Source organism: Lutra lutra, chromosome 10, assembly GCF_902655055.1.
Source record: "Lutra lutra chromosome 10, mLutLut1.2, whole genome shotgun sequence".
Classification (NCBI taxonomy): domain Eukaryota; kingdom Metazoa; phylum Chordata; class Mammalia; order Carnivora; family Mustelidae; genus Lutra; species Lutra lutra.
The window spans coordinates 106,653,599-106,674,971 of record NC_062287.1 but is presented as its reverse complement, the minus strand read 5'-3'; the positions used below and the strand labels follow the sequence as shown (position 1 = coordinate 106,674,971).

The 21,373-nt window shown below is 59.6% G+C and overlaps 2 protein-coding genes across 2 annotated transcripts in view; one reads left to right on the top strand and one right to left on the bottom strand.

The window, feature by feature from the left end:
• MACROD1 (mono-ADP ribosylhydrolase 1) overlaps nucleotides 1-21,373 on the top strand; it is a 142,703-nt gene that overhangs the window by 36,324 nt on the left and 85,006 nt on the right.
• FLRT1 (fibronectin leucine rich transmembrane protein 1) overlaps nucleotides 1,224-21,373 on the bottom strand; it is a 72,557-nt gene continuing 52,407 nt past the window's right edge. Inside the window, exons 2-3 of the mRNA XM_047691688.1 lie at nucleotides 12,949-13,888; nucleotides 1,224-5,240 (exon numbers count right to left, since the gene is read on the bottom strand). Of these exons, the coding sequence (XP_047547644.1) occupies nucleotides 3,170-5,194 (2,025 nt within the window). The 5' untranslated portion in view covers nucleotides 5,195-5,240; nucleotides 12,949-13,888 and the 3' untranslated portion in view covers nucleotides 1,224-3,169. The remainder of the gene's footprint in view (nucleotides 5,241-12,948; nucleotides 13,889-21,373) is intronic.

Genomic DNA, 21,373 nt, shown 5'->3' with positions numbered 1-21,373 from the left:
AGATTCTAATCACTACATCTAATTACCACGAAGGGTAAACCACTTAACCAAAGAAGTGTCATGGGCTCTTTTTTTTTTTTTAACTTAAAACCTGCTATAAATGCCACAGAAAACACTCATCGACGCTGAGGCCAACGAGGTTGTTCTGGCTAGTTAGAGGCTGCAAGGGTCAGGTCGGGCGCCCGTGGAAGGGGCATTCAAGACAGCAGCAGTAGGTAGCCTGGGCCCTGGGCTTGTCTCCACGAGCCCTGTGTCCTCACATGCTGCCCGGGGCTGGGGAGGCTGGGCAGCCCTGCGGCATCTCTCTCCTTATGAGGACACTCAGAGCAGTTGGACCAGGAGGGGACAGGGGTTCAGCGTGGACCTAACTTCAGGCCTGCTCCTTGGCTTGGGGGGCTGTGAGGCAGCAGACATTCAGGGGCTCGCTCTCAGAAAGGACTCTGTGAGGATGTCTGATGCTGAGCGGAGGAGAATTGAGAGCAGACCCCAGGGCCTGGATGGGGAGTCTCCATCATCCTCAGCACCTACAGGGCAGGAGGACGCCTGCATCGAGCCCTCGGTGAGCCCCTGTCTGAGCCCCCGGGGAGCGGGGGACCCCAGTGACCTCACCACAGGTGGGCCTGGCCTGCTCTGTATTGTAGGAAAGGAAGCTGACCACCCAGGCCTGCAGGCCTTTCTGACCTCACTGGCTGACTCCAGGCTCACCTACTGTCCCCCAAATGCCTTCCTAACCTCTAAGGGGATAATTTGACCTCCTCCTGGTGTGTTCAAGGGGAAAGGGGAGTAAGATGGGAACCCAGGCATGTTGGCAGCAGGGACTCGGCCGTGAGGAGGCCAGGGCCTGGGACATCAGTAGAAGGCATGGGTGGTGCCGTGAGGGAGGGGACCTCACTTCCGAAACAGCAGGGACCTCGGGCTTCTGTCCCTTCCCCCTCTTCCTGAGCCAATGCCCCACGTCCTCGAATACCCTCTCTACTCCTCCCCAAGCTGCCAGAACTGGCCTGTGTCAGGGGCGCTTGAAGCCAAAGGGAGGGCGACCTTCACACAGACATGAAATTAAGGCTTGGAAAAATCTCTCTCCTGATCTCATTGTATGAGAAAATGATTCAAGTGTACCAAAGGGGAGGGAAAAGGGGAGGGGAAAGACTTAGTTTTGAGCGGAGTGTGTCCAGGCCCTGCACCTCTCCCTGGGGCTGGGGAGCCGGCCTCCCTATCGTGGGGCAAGACCCTCCCTCTGGCCTGGCGGGGGAGGGCCACGCCTCCCCTCCACCCTGCTCACACAGCTTCCGTGGCCATTCCTTTCAACCCCTGCCTCTTCCCTGAAGGGACCAGTCACATCTTTCCATGACCAGTGAGTGGCCGGCCCTCGGGCCTGTCTGGACAGCATGCTCTTTCTGCCAGAGCTAGACACCTCCTTGACTTCCCCTGCCCTCGGGCCAGTGTCTCCCATCTGACGTGGCTCTTCCCTGGCACAGCACCGGGGCACACATTGACAGGTGGTGGCCCGAGCTCCCCAAGGGCCAAGGCGCAGGAGACCACAGAACCCTGGGCACCATGCCTCCCTTCTCTCCAACTTTGCTGTCATCCTTTCATTATCATTTCAATCTCATGGCTCACCAAACCACACCGCCCGCTGATAAATGATGGCAACCCAGTTCTGGGGTGGGGGGCTAGGAAATAAAACCTGAATTCTTCCGAGGGCCCTGGTCAGTACCCTTTTGGAGCTGGTATTTCTGGAGGTCTGGTCTCTCCTCTCCAGAGCAGAGTGCTGGGGGTGGGTACGTCCGAGGCTCTGTGTTTGGGGGGCTGCTGTCTCCTGGTGCTCTTCGGAGAACGTTCATGTCTTTTTCTGGGCTTTGTTTGAGCAGCCATGGAAACCATTAGGTCTAATCAGCTGGATTAAAAAAAAAAAAAAAAAAGTCCCTGCGCCAATTACCTGTCCCAGGAGGAAGCATATGGCACAGACAAAAGAGAAAGTCGCTGTCGAGGTGACTGCGTCTGTGTGTTGGGGGTGGGTGGACAGTAGGGAGAGAGACGAGGACACGGGCCGTCAAAGAACGCTTTTGTCTGTACCAGAAAAGAGCGCGGCCCAGGTCTCGCCGACCTGAGATAGGGTTGAACCACGGGCACCCCTTGCCCGGGGTCTCCCTGGCCACCCAACCAGGACAGATACACCTCCGCCTTTAGGAACAGCATTGTCCCCCCACCCCACTCCCACCCCCAACACGCTTTGTCTACTTACTCAATGATTTCTAGGAGAGAGCAACATTTTCGTGACTCTGTTGTCTCAGGAAACTGTACGAACTGACCCAAGAAGTAGTAAGGACCATAAATGGGGCTCTATCTACCCATCTGTACTGAGAGACACGACAGAGAGATCAACAGGTAGATAGACGCACGTCCGCGTGGCTGGGAAGCCACAGCTCCCCCGGGGGCCATCCACGGAGCGTGGTGCACGGAACTGAAGAGGGCTTCGGTATAGGAAAAAGAAAGTTTGCTTTTTAATTGACTACACCATTGTTCAGAGAATGCAGTGAAAGACGTGATCTTTCTGCAAATCTGTAAGGGAAATGGTACGGAAGGAACCAGGGAAGAGGTTTCAGGACAATATCTCCATAGCAAAAAGATCTTTCCTTCCCCCTCTCCTTTGTGAGGAGCCTGAAAACCTTCCGTCATGTCGTTGTCACCTGTGAGCAGCCGGCAGCGAGAGCTGTGTGGGGGCTTTGCGTGTTGGCTGTTCCCTCTGACGGTTCTTTTGTGACGGCCTTGAACAGAGCATGAGGCGTACACAGACGCTGTACAGGTAGTAGCTTTCCAGTTCAGGAAAAAACAAAAAAATGAAAAACCCTGACCCAACCCTTCCTGCAATATTATTTTTAGTCCTTCCCTCCCCAACTGGCATAATTTGGTATAAATTATGTCTTCAGCAACGTCAAATCCCCCTCCTGCCTTCTATTCTTTAAAAAAAAAAAAAGAGAGAGAGATCTTATTTCTGCTGTCGTGTTCTACAAAAGTGTCCACCCTTCCCAAACTTTGCTTTCTGCTAGGAAAGTCATCATGGAATTCCTTTTCCTTGCTCTATGGGATGGCAGCGGGCCAGGCGGAGCCGCACCGTGGCCAGGCCAGGAGGCGGCGGGAGCTGGGGCGGAGGTGGCCGGCGCGGCTGGCATCATGTGTACGTGTACTCTACGTCGGGGATGCCGCCGTCCCGGTAGCCCCGGGTGGTGCCGTAACCGATGGTGTGTGTGGCTTTACAGAGGCTGCTGCCGTTGGAGGGGAAGATGGTGTGGACCACGTACTCCTCTTTGGCGCGGTAAGGGTTAATGGGCAACATCTGCAGCCCAGGGCCGCGGATTTCCAGGATGGAGTTATCCTTCTTGGTCCCGGACTCCATATAGTCGTCCTTTTTCCGGCTGCCCCGATTGTAGGCCCGGTCCCGGGTCAGCAGCTCCCCGGCCCGGTGCACGTACCAGCAGATGGCCCCCAGGACCAGGAAGAGGAAGACGAGGGCCACGGCCCCGCCAATGATGCCCGCCAGGGGCAGGCCCGCCATGGGGTCAGCGTTCTGCTCCTGGTTGAGCGTGGTGGTGGGGCCATAGCTGTCTGCCGTCTCGGCCTTGGCGCACACCGGCGTCTCGTCGGCCACATAGGCGTTGCCGGTCTCCATGGTGACCAGGCAGATGACATAGGTGGACTTGGGCTCCAGCGCCGTCAGCAGATACTCTGTCTTGTCCCCCTGCACCAGGGTCTCCGTGATGGAGCCCACGGCGGGACTGTGGCCCAGGCGTAGCCAGCTGAGCCGGAAGGAGGAGGCCGGGAGCGTGGCCTTCCACGTGATGCGGATGGAGTCTGCTGTCAGGGGCTTCACGTGGATGACCAGGGTCTTGGCGCCCTCGCCCGTGGCCACGGGGTAGTCAAGGTTGGAGTCGGGGAGGCGCAGCCCTGGCCTCTTGGCCTTGAGGGTGAAGAGGGAGCCCTGGGGTGTGGTGGCCAAGGCGCGGTCGCTGGCCGTGGTCTTGGCAGCCGCGTTGGCCGCGCCTCCCTGGGGCCCCGTCTCGAAGCACTCGTCCATCTCGCTGGTGATGTCCTTGATGGCCATGCCCCGGACCTTCTCGGGGCCCTGGCACATGAGGCCCCGCACGTTGACCACGGCCGCACGCGCCTTCACCCAGTCCCGCAGCCACAGGAGGTTACAGCCGCAGAACCAGGGGTTGTTCCGCAGCAGCAGCTGGGCCAGGCTCTCCAGGTCGTCGAAGAGGCCGCGGGGCAGCGTGGTGAGGTTGTTGTTGGACAGGTCCAGGCGCTCGAGTTGGTGCATCTTGGCCAGCGCGTTGGAGGGGATGTGGCTGATGGCATTGTCCTGAAGGTACAGCTTCTGCAGGTGCGCGCTGGGCAGGCTGAGCGGCGGGGCGGCCAGGGAGTTGCGCACCAGCGACAGCTCGGTGAGGTTCTGCAGGCGGCTGAACGTGTCGTCAGCGATGCGCTGGTTGGCCAGCAGGTTGCCATCGAGCACTAGGCGCCGGAGGCTGTGGAGGCCCTTGAAGGCGTGCAGCGGGATGGTGGAGATCCGGTTGTCGTCTAGCCGCAGCTCCTCCAGCGTGCGGGGCAGCCCCGAGGGGATGCTGCTCAGGTGGTTCCGGCTCAGGAACAGCAGCTTGAGCCGCTTGCTGTCGGCGAAGGCGTCCTCCTCGATGCTGACGGTGGACACGGAGTTGTCGTCCAGGTGCAGCTTCTCCAGCAGCGGGAGGCGGGCCAGCGAGTCCCGGGCGATGGCGCGCACGTTGTTGTCCTGCAGGTGCAGCTCCCGCAGTGAGCGCGGCAGGTTGATGGGGAACTCGTCCAGGTCATTCTCATACAGGTAGATGACCTGCACGCTGACCTTGGTCTTGAGGTCCTGGGGGATGCCGGCGTTGTTGATCTGGTTGTTCTGCAGGTAGAGGGTGGTGGCGTCGTCAGGGATGTCGGTGGGGATGGAGGTGAGGCCCCGGTCGTTGCAGTAGATGAAGCCGTTGTCACAGCGGCACACGGAGGGGCAGGTGGTGCTGTCGATGACCTCCGTCAGGAAGGCGATGAGCCCGTAGCAGAGGAAAAGCCAGTCCCGCAGGTCCATGGTGGCCGTGGTCATCACAACGGTGGCCGTGACTGTGGCAGCGGGTGTGGTGGTGGCGGTGGCGGTGGGTGGTGCCACCACCATGGTGGATGGCTGGAGGCGCTGGGCCCCGCCTGATCTGCCTCAACACCTGTAGGGAGCACAATACACATACGGTGAGAGTGAGTCTCGGCGCCCACCCACCTGCTGCCGCGGGGGTTGCCGCGGGACAGAGGTCAAGCCTCCAAGCGCTCGTCCTATGACCCCTCCTGGGCCAGCCTCACGTCCCGGGTGATCCCTTGGGCCAGGGTCAGACACTAATGACATCTGGCCAACATGAAATCCCATCAGGGGCAAAGATGTCTCTGAATTACGTGGCCACAGCCTCGGTCCGCCCGGGCGGTGATATCCAGCTGCGGGCGAGATTAATTTAGTGAGAGCTGCTCCGCAGTGTCTGTTTCTTCTTTGGAGGCTTCACACTAAGCCGGTCTTTATGGCTAATGCTAAAAGTGGCTGGTCAATGTTGATGGGATGGATTTAAGGTGTGTTTTATGGATCTCGAGCCTGTATTTCTCACTGGAACGGAAACTCGCATCCCTGTCTGGCTCGTTCCCAGGGTCTGAGGGAAACGCTCGTTTCCGTGAGGCCCGTGAGCGCACACGGAGGAGGTGTCAGTGGAATCCACAGAAAAGAGGCCGCCGGATCGCCACTGGTGAGCAGTGGAGAGCAAGGAGCTTCATTGTCTGGTTTTAAAACATGTCCTATTTGTCACCCACGGGTTTTACAGACAGAAAGACGAGGTGTCAGCGAGATCACTTTCTTGTGTATTTACGGGAAACCCTTTTTATCCGAGGTGCCCTCCCTAGTCCCGTGTTGTGTGGGAAATCAGTCCCCACCTTACCCCCTTCCCCAGTCACAAAATTTGCAGCTATTTGGAAAAGAAAAATTTTTTATCTGTTTTCTTGCATTTGAAGAAATGACAGAAATAAAAGGGGGGAGGGGTCCACGCCGAGGGAATCAGCAGCAAGGTATAATTTCGGTTTTCACAAATGGAAAAATTGCAGCCTAGATTTTTCTCCTATTGTTTCGCTGTTCATAGCAGTAAAAAATCAATTAAAGAGAAATGATCTTTCATTTCTCAGTTGGGGAGGTGTCTTCATGCGCCGGCAGAGGTCTGCCACATAACTCTAGGCTCATGAAGGCTTTTCAGTGGTGGGACACAGTCATGGCCTCCTGCATCTGAGCCGAGGCCCCAGCCCGAATCCAGCCCAGCCCAGCGATCAGAGCAGAATCAGGACCTGGTCACCAAACGAGTCAGAGGGGACCTCACTCTCATGCCCTGGGGACTGAATGTCTCCATTTCTCAACCAGTGTCAAACCATCTCCCCTTGTCTGTCCCTCTCTATCCCGGAACCGCTCCCCTCCATCTAGCAAACTGCTCTTCATATAACCCCACCTCCCCTAGGTCTCCCACCCACCCACCCATCCATCCATCTTCCTACTTGTCTGTCTAGCGGTCCAGAAGATCTTTATGGAGCACCCCGACACCTGGACATGCCCGCCTTCAGAGGACAGGGATATAAACCCAGGCCCCGGGGGACCAACCAGCCAGGTCTCACCCAACCCCCTTTACAGATGCATACTCAGGAGGGTTGTGGAGCCTGGATGTCTCATCTTAAGATGCTTAGGAGCAAAGACGCAGGGCTGGAGCAGGTGCGGGGGACAGGAAGGCCTAAGCCTGCTCGAAGGCTACCTTGCCTCGCTCTCAGAGGTCAAGTCTGAGTCCCTCTGTTCAGGGCCCCAGCATCTGGCCAGAGGACACACACCTTCTTTGACCTGTCAGCTGCTGAGACCTGGCACATGGGATGTGGGTGGCCCCCTCCCACCGGTGCCCTGAGCAGGGCGGGGCAGCCTTGCTAAGGCCAAAGCCAAGGCCGGCCACCACATTCTCTGGCACAGACATCAGTTCCCGGTGCCCGCTCAGCTCATGGCCACAGCCCTCAGCCTCCAGAAGCCCTGGCATCATAATAGAGTCTAAATTGCACCTTTCAGAGATGTCTGATGGATAACCAAGAAGCAGTTGGGAGGCAGGGACCCAAGGCCTTTCCCTTCCCCTGTCTGCAGGCCTCATCCATCTTGGCTCGAGCCTGCCCTTGCCACCCCTTCCCCAAGGCTGCAGCAAGAGGCAGGGCCGGGGGGGGGGGGGGGAAGAGAGCGTGCCTTTCCAAAGCAGCCTTTAATGCCCCGTGCCAGGTGGCCTTTTTATTCCTTTGCTGTGTGTTTGATGGTTTATGTGGCCATCAAATTAAACCCAGTCGATCGCCCGTCTTCCACGGGGTCACTTGCTGGGCGGATTCCGCAGACTTCAGCCTGATGGGAGTTATGACCTGCCGGCACCATGATGGACAGCAGGATCTTTCCCTGGGGGCCAGGGAAGGGAGAAGGGAGGTGGCTCAGGCTGGACGGATCCAGACCCCCATTCACCAAGGGGGGACCCGGGCCATCATTCTTGGTGCTCTCCCTCAGTCACTAGCTCCTGCCATCTTCTAGGACAGAGAAACCTGGCTTCACGTCCTGCCCGTGCCACCTCCAGGCTCCCGACAGGGGCTCTTAGCTGACTGCTGTGATGCTGGGTCCCCTCCACCTTCCCCTGTGCTTCTTCAGCCCCATGCCCCAGGCTACGGTGGAAACCCTGGTCCTACAGCTGGACCCTCCTGTTGTGACCCTGGGATGCTCCAGCCTCTCTCTCCTGGGGGGCTGTCCAGGCCCAGGGAGGGGGTGTGAGTGGCCGGAGCCCACAGCTTAGCTCTCGCCTCGGTCCCCCTGGCACTCTGAGATGCAAACCCCACCCCTCCCCCCCAGTTCCTACAAGCCCTAACCTCCCTTGTGCTGCCCCTGGGCCTTTGCTCCGCGCTGTTCCTGATCCTCGGACACCAACACACCCTCCCCCGCTCCTGCCTTGCCAGCTTCTGCTCCTCCGGGACCTCAGCTTAGAGTCCCCTCTGGGAAGCTTTCCCTGACCTGATGCAAAGCCGGCCCCATTCGGGCTTTGCTCACCACCGCTTCACTGGTGGGAGATGTTTATCTGCTCGCTGGATGGCAGTGCGTCCCTGTTGGAGACCCCCAGCCTGGTGTCTTCCCCACATCCCAAAAAGCTGGGGCTGCCGGAGGCCCAGGGACTTCTGGGGGCTCCCCTTGGGAGGTGGGAGGTTGGAGGGAGGACAACACGCAAGGGACGGCTGCAGGACGCGAGGCCCAGCATAGACCCTGGCATGCTGGCTGGGAGCTGGTGGCTGCTGCTGCTGCAGGCTCCCGGGGCACAGTGAGCCACAAGCACCCCACGGGGCCCGAGCATGTTTCTGGAAGGAGCTGGAGGTCCCAGGCAGCAGAGGGAAGGTAGGGCAGGCAGTGAAGGCAGCTTGCATGGGGGTGCCCTGACGCTGGGTCCCCCGAAGTGCCGGGCATGGTCTCAGCCTCCCACTTTGGGAATCCGAGAATTCCAGGTGGTGCTCACCCCAAGAAGGAAGCACATGAACTAGAAGCAGGGAGGGGACAACACAGCTAGGTCTGAATCCTGCCTCACCAGTCCCTGACCGTGTGACCAGTGGCGACCCATCTCTGGGCCTCAGCTTCGTCATCCGCAGCATCCTGCTGGGAGGACACCCGCAGGGGGTTGTGCAAAGCGCCTAGCACAGGACCAAGTGGTTTTAGAAAGAAGGGCTGCTTCACCCTGTCCCGGGGAGGGACCCCGAGGTGCTCCTATGACCCTCTCCGGACAACTGCCCACCTGTCTTGGCAGGGCTCCCCAAACAGCTGAGCCAGGGAACCCCTCGCCCTCTCCTTTCCTGTGCCCCCCCTCCCAGGTCCTTCCCAGAAGAGCAGGGCCCGAGGCAGGGGCAGGGTATGTAGGGCAGGCTGGGGACAGAAGCAGTTCCTCAGCCCAGAGGGGGTAAGGCAGGAGACCCTGGCCCCAAAAGGAGCTTCACCAAGACAAGTTCATTCTACACCCATGATGACTCCTAAGTTAAACCTTTGTTTAAATTAATGAGGGGCCCCCGCTTTCTTCCCCAAGAGCCAGCACTACCCCTCCGGCTTAACTCTAAGCAATACCATTGGAGGAGGGCCACAAGGTGAGGGGCTGGAAGAGCTCCCCACCCCATCTCTCCCCTACCCCGCCCCCAACCTCCAGGAAGTCCCCCATCCCCACCCCTGTAAGGCCAGTAGCCCAGGGGGCCTGCCTGGGCTCAGTCCAGCATCTCCATCTACCTGAGGGGGGCCTTGGGTCTCAGGCGTTCCTCTGTAAGATGGGACTATTAGTGATCCACCTGTCCTGGGTCTTGGGAGGATAAGCGAAGGCTGTTTTCAGGCCTGAGCAGAGGGACCGCAGAGTGCCCTGCACAACAGGGTCTTAGCGGTAGGCAGCGCTCCCGGGCAGATCCAGATGGAAACTGCGAGCTGGAACTTCTGGGGAGCCGGCCTTTTCCAAGCCCTTGTTCAGGCCCAGGCCAGTCTAAGCCCATGCATCTAAGGCACCGCCTTCGGGCAGGGGGTCGTCTGCCATGACCCTCCAGGGCCTTGAGAGTTCAGGGCCACGGCCAGAGAAGGTGACCGCGGGGGAGGAGGCCCTTTAGAGTCCCGGACTGCCCCAGTTCTCATCCACAGGTGCCATTGAGAACTTGTAGAAAAAGGGGGAACGGAGTGGGGTGGGGGCCAGGGGGTGGTGGTAGGGGATTCTTTTAAAACCTAAAGTTAATTATTTTTCTAATTTCATGCTGTATGCATTATGTATCAGCTGTTATCACTGGCGGTAATTGCAGACAGGTATGCAAATCCACTAAAAATGTAGCTCGAGTTCACCTCGCCCGCGTAGGCCGTCTGGGCGGTGCCAGGCAGCAGGATGTCCTGAACTTCAGAGAATGCAAATCCCTTTAAAAAAACAAGACTTTAAAACTGTGTCTTAGGAGGTTAATTATATTGATAACAGTGTTCGATATTAAACTATTCAGGCTGAGAGGGGGTGGGGGGGATGAAAGGAGACACGTGTAATTTTGTTTCTCCCTCTCTCCCCACATTATTTAATAAGATATCCCTATTCCTGATATTTCTGTCTGTCTGCGTGCATTTTTAGTCAGACTGCCTAGACGAAGGCTTTATTCCTTTGGGGAAGGTAAAAGAAAAGGGCAGGGGAGTTTCAGAAGCTAGAAGAGGGGCTTGATGTCTTTTCTCGGGGGCGGGGAACAGAAAGAAGGAAGAGAAGGGGCAGTGGAGAGGGGACCCTGGGGTTTGTAGGGTCAGTGCTGCTGGCCTTCCCAGCAGTCTGCAGGATCCAGGCAGCCAGGGGCCAAGAGAGAGGAGCAGGGTGACTAGGAGAGACTAGGTATAGTGATGTTTATTGATCATGAAACAGAGGCTGGGAGCTGGCTGGCGGTGCTCTCCCCTGACCCCGGGAGCTGTGTGGCATCTCCCACATGCAGGCCCTGCTCCTGGAGAGATCCCCTTCTTTATTTATCCTGAGTTGATTGTCCAAACATTCCCACCAGAATATAAATTCCTCTAAACCAAGATATGTTCTGTCCCGTTCACCAGCCTAGCCCAGAGCCTGGCAGGGGAGTGTTCATAAGCATCTGGTGAATGAATGAATGAGTCAATGAGTGAGTGAATGAGTGAACGAAGATGCCAAAAGGAAGGCCGCCGCAATCTGAAACCTAGAAACAGGCGGTGGGAGAGAAGAGGGAGGCTGGCTCCACTTCGGCCCCAGCCGTGGAGGGGATAACCACCCAGGCACCCTCGGCCCAGCAGCCCAGAGAGGAAGAGGGACTGACTGGTCTGAACTGTGCCACCGCGGTGGAGGAGCCGGACACAGATCCAGGCCTTGGACTCGCTGTGCAGTGCTCTTCCCTGCGCTCTCAGCTCCCCAGGGGGTCCTGCTCAGCCCAGAGGGAGAAACCTGGGGAAGACGTCTGGCTGCCTGCACCCCCCCCCCCCGCCCTGCTCATCTCTGGTAGGGGGAGGCTGGCCTGGCACCGCCTGACCATAGCTCTACCTTCAGGTCAGCCTCACGTTCTGGGAGGCCCCTTCCTTCCTACCGCACAGAGACGCACAAGGGTAGGCCCCCCCAACCAGAATTCTGGAATCGGGGTGTCACAGGACCTTGGAGATTGTCTGCCTTTCCCAGGGGAGGAAAAACTGAGGCCCAGAGAGCAGAAGGGATTGGTCCAGCAGCCGCAGACACTCCTCCCCCGCGCTCACCTTCTCTGACCATGGCCCTGAACTCTCAAACCCTTTCGCGAGGACTGGCACAGGGAGGGTGATGGTGCACAGTGTCCAACTCACACAGGGATTCGTGGGGGCTGCCTCCCCCAACAAGCAGGTCTGCAGACCCCTCCGGCCAGATGGGGGGGCCCCATTAGTGGCAATAGCTGGCCAGGGAGCACCCATGGCAGCCTGGGCCCTCCAGGACCTCCCTGCCTCTCCAGCTGGCCTATGTACCCAGTGCACAAAGTGGGGGAGTGCATTCAGGGAGGGGAAGGGATGTGCCCAGGGTCACACTGCTCGTAACAGGAGGGACAGGGCACCAACCCATGTCTGCCTGGCCCCCCAGTTTGGTTCTCTTTGCTTTTCTGCCTCGGGATGAAAGGACGCTTCACAGCTCACCATAGGCAGAGCCCCGCACTGAGCAGACTCTCCATAAACATTAGGGGTGCAGGCCTGAAGAGCAGCTATGGGCCCCAGGATTTGCACCCCAACCCCTCCTCGAGGCTGGGAGGTGAGCAGGGGCAAGTGATGGGACAGTGGGAGAGCCCGTGGTAGGGATGAGGGAGGGGAGGCCAGGTGGACAGGGCCAAGTGCAGACTCCCTGAGATGGTACGCCCATCGGCCCCACTGCCGGGCTGGCGCGCCTTCATAATAAATAACAGCAAATAGCCGATCCGCAGGGCATCCTTCATGCCAGTGGCTAATAACACGGCTATTAATGCCCCCGCAGACGGCGTGCGCGTTGCGCGGCGCTGACGAATGTCCGGGCCCTGGCGTAGTCATAAATCAGCCCCTCTCCTGGGGAAGCGTGCAGAGAAGTGTCATTTTCCATCTTGGTAATGAATTGGGGCTTCCCTGCCCTGCCCTGGGTGCCGCTGCTGGAAGTGGCCTGGAATTTGTGTTTAGAGAGGCACGAGCCTTCCCTCCGGGCCTCTGGGGAGCCCGGAAGAGTGGGGCCACCCCCCTGCCCCCAGTTAAGACCCAGCTCTCCACCTGCCCCGCCCTGGCCGTTTGCTGCTCGAGTGAGGATAAGGGGCGCTCGGGCCTGCTGTGTGCCCATCCCGGGGCCCCCAGGAAGCCACTCTCCCCAGCAGCAGGGCTGGACTGGAAGCCAGAGCAGTGATGCCTGAGGACCAGCGGGCGCGAGGTCTTGGGTGGTGGCTTTGGCCCGACCCAACCCTGAGTCCTCCCAGCCAAGTGGGAGGGCAGCAGGTGCCCTGGCCAGTGTCACCGAAGGTCCTGCCTCCCCCAAGGCCTCACAACTGCCTGCTTTGGGCAGAACTCAGAGGGGCTCAAAGTAAGACACCAACCCCATCCCCCCACCCCCCATCCCCACTCTGGAGCAGCAGTTTACTCCAGAAAAGCCTTGTACCCACCCACCCGGGGGTACAGCATGCCGCCAGGTAGCAGAAGACCCCTCCTCTGGCGAGCGGAAACTGCTGGTCGTCCGATGCTCTGTATGGGGCTGTGGCGCAGAGCTGCAGACCCGGGGAGCTCTGATGCCCCAGTGCAACCCAGATGGAAAAAGAGCAGGGCCCAGCCGGCTCAGGCATGAGGAGCCACTGGGCCTTCCCAGGCCACCCGCAGCCCCTCTGCAGCCTTACCTCCTGAGCTGCAGCCCCGGAGCCTGCTGGGCCTGGCTGGGATCTCTGTTCTGGATGCTTCCCGTTGAGGTGGGCCTGGACACACTCACATGCCGACCCTGCGGCCCTGGCACTCAGGTGCAGGCCGCAGGGCTGGGGTGCTGCGTGGAGCTAGGGGCGCCCCGGAGAGCGGAGAGGACGCCCCGCGCTCTGCTCTGCGGGGCCCCTCGCGCTCAGACGTGGTCACGGGCCTGGGGTAGCACGCTCTGTCCCCTGGGCTGCAGGCGCCGCTGGCCTCTCCCCCCGGAGTGAGGGGCATGCATGGGGGGCCTGCCGAGGCACCCTCTGCAGCCCCGGGACTCCCGTGTGCAGCCCGAGGGGGTTCTGGGCCCCTGCTCCCCAGGCATGCCCTAGAGCCCAGCATCCATCCTGCCGAGGTGGCTTCTCGCTGTCCTCTTTCAACTTTTGCCCTTTTGTCTGTTGGCCTCGCCGTCTCCTCTGAAAGGCTTCCGCGTGGCTTTTACCCCCTTTTCTTCACCAAGGTTTTTTTTTTGTTGTTTTTTTTAATCCCTTTAAGTCACTTGGCAGAATGGGCTCCAGTGCCGAGAGCGTTCTTGCGTGACAGAGCTGGGAGGGAGCCACTCTCCAAAGACTCGGGATTCCTGCCACTCAGGCTGCGTCTCCGGGGGGCAGTCGGGGGTCCATTACCCCGCTGAGGAGTTCAGATGTTCACCGCGGGGCTGGAGCTGCGGACACGCGCCGCTGAGCCGTCAGGCCCCGCATGCCTCTCTTTGGAAGGATGTTGGGGGGGGCGCCCAGCCCTGCTTGGCTTCTTCTGTTCGCCCGCCGAGAAGGTTTCCTTGCTGGGGAGGCAGGGGGAGGGGCGAGTTATTCCGGCTTCAGCCCCTGGTCTTGTCTGTCCAAAAAGGAGTCCTGCTCACCCACTCGCTGCCTCCTCAACCTGCCAAAAAACAATACAAGCGATTAAACCCGGGGAAATCAGGAGCCACGCGGGGGCGGGCAGCCCGGGCCACGGCCCCCTCTCCTCCCGTCCCCCCGGACCCCGCATTCTTGAACACCGCTCTCCAGTGAGCCGGGAGGGGGCGGGGAGGACTCCCTATCATCTCCCTGCGCGTCTCAAATCCAGACAACAGGGGGCCGCGCAGAGCACCCTCCTCAAAGCTCCCCGGTTTCCTTTGGCTGGGGGCGGAGGCTCCGGAAAGAGAAGCGAAGTTCTGAGGGCTCCTGGCCGTGCAGGGGCTGCCTGCCCGGCCCAGCACTGGCTCCGCTTCCCCCCAGCACCTGCTCCTCTCGCAAAATGTCATTCAAAGGATCCAACTGGGCCACTGCGGCCTCAGCTTCCAGAAGCAGCACTGCCTTTCCTCGCCGTGGGAAGCAGGAGCAGCAGGGAAGCAGGGAAGTTGGGTCTCAGAGTCCCCGGCCTCCCTCCTACAGCAGCCCCACTTCCTAGGCCTGGGGTCAGGGCTCCACGCCCCCCAGTGCCCTCGAAGGCCATCCTCCCCTTCCACAGAGACCTGGGGGGGTAGGGCTGGCCGGTCCTCAGAATCCAAAACAAAACCGAGCCCTCCGGATTGCCTCTCATTAGCGTGGCATGCCGGAGCCCTGCGGTGCCCCGTGTCCGTATTCCCCCTGCAGGAGCCCCTCTTTGGAAAAGGGCTTTTATTACACATCTGAGAGTGTTAGCTCTGGTTTGAAATCAGATCCAGATGGGCTCAGCTGCATCTGGGCACTCGCCTTTGTCGGGCCGAAGGTGGCTGATTTGAGAAACGCTTGTTGTCTGGGACTGTTACAAATAAAAACAGGGATCTTTAGGGGTGCATGTTTTCATAAGCCCAGAGCCCGGACTGGGACCGAGTGCACTGCCCCCTGGACGCCCGGCCTGGTGGGATGCACAGGGGACAAGGGGTAGGGTGCAGGCAGAGGCTGACGGGGCTGACCCGGCTGACCGGGTACATGGGGGAGCCTTGGGACACGCCTCCCCAGGAGGAAGGGGGTCTAAGAAGCAGACAGCTCCATGGGGACTGCTGCTAGCCGAGGTGCGAGCCAGGACAAGGGTGCGGCTCCTCCAAGGGTGGGGGCTTTTGGGCAGGAGGGGAGGTCAGGACCGTCCCTGCATGAGGGGTGAGTACCAGGCTCTGGCACGGGTTCTTACTGCTATCACCCCCGCGTGATTTCATCCAATTAGAAAGCGTAATTTCTCTGTGAAAGGGAGAGATGGAAACAGTCCAGTGAGGTCATCTGCCTCCCTGGCCAGGCAGGGTGGGGAAACTGTTCTGTAGCGTTGGGAGCGGAGGGGGCGGGCCCCCGTGTGTCCGGAGGATGGTGGCCGTGTCCTCAGAGCCCAGAGGCGCCAGCCGGCCAGGGCTGCTGATCCCCCACAACAAAAAGAAACTGCCAAAGAACTACTAAAAACCGCTTTTGGTTATGAATCGAGGAGGGCGGCTTCACCCCCGCCAGCACTGGGCCCTTTTCCCAGTCCTCAGGATAAAGGTGAAGCTCCTGGGCAGCTTCTGGAGCCCCTGCGGGTCCATCGGGAGTCCCCGGAATGCCCAAGCAGGGCTTGCTCCAGGCCTTTCCCCCGCACCGTCCCCATTCCTGCAAGAGTCCTCCCAGCATCACCCTCCACTCCTGCATTGGGTCGCCCTCCTCCTTGGGGGGCCGTGGTCCCATAAACCCACAGTGTCCTGAAAGGAGTGGTCTCCCTGCCCCCAGGAAGGGGCTACCTCTGCTTCTCCAAGTCAGATCCCCCAGGACCTGGCTCAGCGCCTTGTACACAGTAGAGGCTTCACAGATGCACCCTGTGACCTCCCCACTCTCCTTTCTCATTTAGAAAAATGGGGTCTGAGCAAGGCCCCTGGTGGGGCACTCCGACTTTGTCCGTCTTGGCCTTTCTGGCTGTGCCTGGGAGGGGAGAGCTCCTCCTGCGCGTGGGTACGTAGTGGCAACTGCTGGAAGCCACCCTTGCTCCCCGACCCAAACAGGCCCAGGAATAAATACATCAATGTGCCGTCCTGCAAATATCTCCCGTCCCCAGTGGGTGCGCGAGGGGATCGAGAAGCCCAGGCCGTGCAGTGAGTGCGGCGTGTGGACCTTCTAGTGGTCGGATGGAGCGAGGACAAAATGAATCTGTGCGGTCCAAGGGTTCTGTCCCAGGAGCCCCGCTTCGGCGCCAGGCCCCTGTGGCCAGCTCATAGGTACGCCCCCTACAGGACGTTCTGTGCCCGCCGCCCCTTGCTTCAGCTTTCCCTGCTCCGACGGGCTCCAGGTCTTGGCTCTGCCAAACGGACCATTTTTTGGGTCAACATAATAAAAGCTTGCATTCGTAAGTACTTGAGATGCTTACAGTCTTACTTTTTGTTATACGTAATAGCATCATAACTGTATTAAAGGAAATTTGAGAGGGGGAAAGGGAGCCAAGTGCACGATCCCACATGTCTGTGCCACTTTGGCCGGATCTGCCTGCACAGAGACACTGTCTGCAGGGGGACAAACTGCCTTCGCCTTTCCCAGGTCATTTCTGCTTTGCCATCTCCCTTGAGCCTGGGGACAGCCCAGTACAGCTGGCAGGGCAGGGAGGACCATGACACGGAGAAGGGGGCACTTGTCCAAGGTCGCACAACCCATATGACAGCTGCGGCCTTGACCTCGGGGCCAGTCCCCCTCTCTGCGTGACACGGAGTCTCAGTGCAACAGAAACATGCCACCAACCAAACCCACAGTGGCCCCTGGGCCCCCTGCCCTGAGGGAACTTGGGTTTTCCTAAGGCCCTCTCATGCAATCATCCATCCATCCCTCCGTCCATCCACGCATCAGTCCCCCTCTCTCCCCATCTCTCCATCCACTTGCCTGTCTCTTTCCATCTGTTCATCCATCCATGCATCTGTCACTGCCCCCTCCCTCCATCTCTCTATCCATCCATCTACCTGTCCATCTTTCTGTCTGTTCACCTGTCCATCTGTCCATCCATCCCTCCATCCATCCTTCCCTCTCTCCCTCCATCCAGCAGAGATGTACTGCATCCAGTCCTGCTCCTGGCACCATGCAAGATGTGGGATCCAGAGAGGAGCCCCTGTCCCCCAGGAGCCTGAAGTCCAGTGGGGAGGCCACTGGTTTTCAGAGCGCCACAGTGTGAGACCCACACAGGGCCCTATGGGGGCAAAAAGCCCACCTTGCCCAGCCTGGGAGGGTGCATCACTGGGAGCCTCATGGGGAAGGCAACACCGTGCTGTGATTCTGGGGTTCCCCTGACTCCCGTGTCGTGATAGTCACATGTGAACTCAGGCAAGCGAGAGAGGAGGCAGGTGTGGCTGGGTCTCCCCCAACCACCTACCTGTCCTGTCCATCTTCTAGGGCCTGGCCCTACCTTTGGACTTCAGGGCTCCCCCCACTACCTCTGGCCCTGAAGTGGAAACACTCTCCGGCTTTGCAGTCCCCCGCTGCCCTGAGGATCAGTTCTCACCGACATTAATTCCTGTATCAGCAATTAGCCCTCCTGCTTCATTTCAACCTATGGCTCTTAGGGATGGATTATTATGTGTGTATCATTAATCAGATGCCTGGTACGTGCTGCTGGAAACCCAGGTGGGCTTTATGGCTGGTAACTTAGGTCGAGTGGTATTTTAAACGAACAACATGCCTGCTCCCCCCTTCCCGGGCAGAGCTGCCCTGTGGCACAGAGGGCAGAGTTTAGATCATCGCAAGCAGGTCAAAGCCGGCGCAAGCGAGGAGAACAGGGGTTTCTTTGATTTGGGACTTCCAGGCTGAGGTCAGCATCTGTATCCGACCTGTATAGATGAAACGGCTCTTTGTGACTCAAACCCAGAGTTTGTTCTGTGGCTGCAGACTTCCTCCCACCAGGATGGCCATCCACGGGGCCTGTTGCTCTTCCCCCACAGTGACTGCAGTGTGTGGGTCACTCCTCTCTTGTGGCCACATGGACCTGGGAGCTGTCACGGCCGTGTCCCTCCCTCCGGGGGCAGTGGGTGGTGGTCTGGGGCCACAGGGCAGGGAGAGCTTTTCCACTTGGGTGTATGGACTGTTCCCATAACAGAGACTTCACAGTAGGTGTGGGGCAGGAAGGGCACTTCAGGGAGAGGGAACAGCATAAGCAAAGGCTCAGAGTGGGAGGGCTGGGTGGTGGGAAGGCTGGTGTCTCAAAGCTCTGAGTCAGTGGAGGGCAGTGATCTGAGCCGACGGGAGATGGGATTCTGGCCTTGGGGGGAGTTTTGAATGTTCTGCTGAGGGGTCTGGTTTTCCTACCAAGGGCAGTGGGGAGTCAGGGAATATATTAAGTCAAGGAGAAGCATGACTGGACATTTGTGGAGAACTGGAGGGTGCTGGGGTGCATGAGAGGGACCCAGTGAGAAGCTGGGACAGTGTCCCCAGGAACAGGGGTGGGGACCTGAGCTGGGGGTAGAGAACAGTGGGGTTCAGGGGAAAGGAATGGCTAGGCAGTCTCCCTGAAGGCAGGCCTGGAGGCCCAGTGGGTTCCCGCCCCCTTCCACTCCTTGCTAGAGGGGGGTGGACTGAAACAGCACCCCGCATAGCCTGCCTATTGTGGGGCTCGGAGCCTGCCTGGAGGGGTGCATCTGGGGGCCCTGGGGAGCGGGGACAGCAGAAGGTCTCTGCAGGGGGTGTGTACAGAGGCTCCAGCTCCTCCCTCTGCACTGAGAGATGGCCCACCCTGCCCCCTTCTTGCTCGCTCTGGCCCCCGGGCTTGGCATTGCAGCATGGCACCCCATAGCTGGTGAGAAGAGACGGAGGCGGGAGCTGCATGCACAGTGCGAACCCCAAGCCTCCGCTCTGCTAATTAAACCTCTTCCTGACAAAACCCAGACTTTGGCGGATGGGTGGGGGAGCCACAGCCGCAGGAGCCCTTGCTGCCTGCCAGGCCCACCCTCAGACACAGACCCCTGAGCGGGGGAAGCGGGTCATAGGGGGGCAGAGTAGCCGGTAGCTCCGGGGTCCCAAGGGGCTGCTCTTCTGGGACAAGCTTCTCAGAGAAAAGACGTGGGACTTGGATGTCCCGGCTGCCCTCCCTCTCTCCCCCTCCCCGCCTCTGCGTGTGAGCTGAAGCCAGGACCTGGGGAGGGCAGTTATGGACAGAGGTGGCCTTGAATCCACTCCTGTCTCCTGGTGCTGGGCTGGCAGGGCAGCCCAGGGCCCAAACAAGCCCAGACTGTTGTCCCCTGCTCGCTGCCTGCCTGCGTTGCTGAGCCTGGCAGCTCTTCACCTGCCCTGTCTGGGTGGTCTGGAGGCCGGGTTTGACCAGGGCCCCATGATGCCGCCGAGCAACAGGGGACTCAAAAGACCCCCTGGGCGGCAGCGGGACAGAAGAGCAGGCAGGCATCTAGAGTGGCTTCCTGCCCCTGGAATGCTTGTGTGCCTTGGAAATCTCCAGGCAGGGGCAGGTGGTGGAACCCCCACCCCGACAAGCCCAGGTGAGCTGCCAGGGTGATGGGGGGCAGCGAGGGGCAAGGCCAGCCTCCAGCACTAGGCTCAGTGGGCTCTGGACAGCTGCTCTCAGCCTCTCACGCAGGGCAGAGGAGGGCTGGGAGCACAGCGCTGGCCACAGGCCTGCCCCTCTGCCTATAGGGAGAGGCACAGTGGCGGGAGCCTGCCTGCTCACGACAGGGGACAGGAATGGAAGCCCGGGCCTGCTCTAGGCTCATGGTGCCCTGCCCACCGGCTCCCAGGAAGGAGGCTGCCTCCTGGCCTGGCCCTACCCCGCAGGCCTTGTTGTAACCCAGCCCCCACCCACCGGGGTCAGATCCCAGCCCTGGGGGATCCCAGGACATGATGAGCTTGGTGTTGCCAGCACATGGGCCTACTTCTGTGCATTCCCCACACCGGGCCCTCGGCTGCAGTGGGCGGTGGAGTCTGGAGGCAGAAGACCTGGTCCTGCCCCCTCCCCTGGGCCACCAGTGCCTCCCTGTGCTCTCAATGGAGCCCCCGGCCACCCTGGCTCTGAAACGGGTCCTACATGGCCTGCGCACGGGTGCTCTGGGTCAGCTGTGTGAAGCCACGCTTTGCAGGGGTGTCTGGCAGGCGTGTGGCCTCTGGTGGAGGGGTGTCACAGGCACCCCAGGGAGAAGGCCCAGGAGCTTTCAGAACCCAGGCTCTGCTCAAGGGCTTGTCAGCTCCCCTCCCCCCTGCTTCCCTCAGCCTGCTCCCCCGTCTTGGGTTCCTTCAGGAGCTCTGCGTCGTACAGAGGAAGGGGCTGTGGTCTGGTGTGTACCCTGGGGACCCTCAGCACCCACCCTCCAGATGCTGTGTTCAAATGCCAGTCCTCCAGCGGTACCTGGGTGGCTCAGTCAGTTGGGCATCTGCCTTTGGTCCAGGTCATAATCTCAGGGTCCTGGGGTCGAGCCCCGTGTCAGGCTCCCTGCTGAACAGGGAGTCTGCTTCTCCCTCTGCCCCTCCCCTCTGCTCGTGCCACACGCGCACTCGTGCTCTCTCTCTCAAATGAATAAATAAAATCTTTAAAAAAAATATGGGACGACTGGGTGGCTCAGTTGGTTGGGTGGCTGCCTTCGGCTCAGGTCATGATCCCAGCGTCCTGGGATCGAGTCCCACATCGGGCTCCTTGCTTGGCAGGGAGCCTGCTTCTCCCTCTGCCTCTGCCTGCCATTCTGTCTGCCTGTGCTTGCTCTCTCTCCCTCTCTCTCTCTGATAAATAAATAAAATCTTAAAAAAAAAAAAAATCTGCCAGTCCCATGAGGACCTCTACCCCGGACCATACTGAAAGCCACAAGCTACGGATCCCAGGCCGTGCACGTGGACCGTCCAGGCTACCTGGGTGCAGCTGGTGGAAGCCGCCTTTTCTTCCAGAAGCCTCCACTTCCCTCCCGCCGGCCATGCCAGCCTCTGGCCCCCAGGGACGGGCGCCCTTTCGCCTGGCTCTCCAAGCTTTCCCGTTTCCCTGAACCACGGAAGCCCATGCCAAGGGATTTTCATCTGCGCGTTGGAAACCTCCCACCCCTCCCCTCCTTCCCGTAAACATGCTCTCCGGCCCAGAGCCGCTCGCCCCAGCCGCACGGCCAGACTTTGTTAATATTTACAGCGAGTGGCTCCGAAAGCTATTAGCTTCCTTTTCTTGTTAATTGAAAGAGGAGAAAATGGTTGTAACACTTCAAAAGGACTTGAAGCACAGTCTGAGAGACCCGCTGAATGAGGAGGAAGGGAGAAAAGAGAGCCCGTTTAAAATAAAGGAAGAAAGGGAGCCCACACTTCATGCCGGCCCGCGAGGGTGAACTGGGGCTCCCTCTCTGCCTGGCAGACGCCCGGCTTTCCTCCGAGGCTGCTTCGTTGCAGCTCATTGTGTACCTTCCTTTTCATTTGGGAGGTTGCCTTAAGGAGAGAAGGAGAAGGGTTCAAAGCACACTTTTGTAATAATGAGGCTCTTTAAAGCCGCCTCTAACGAGGC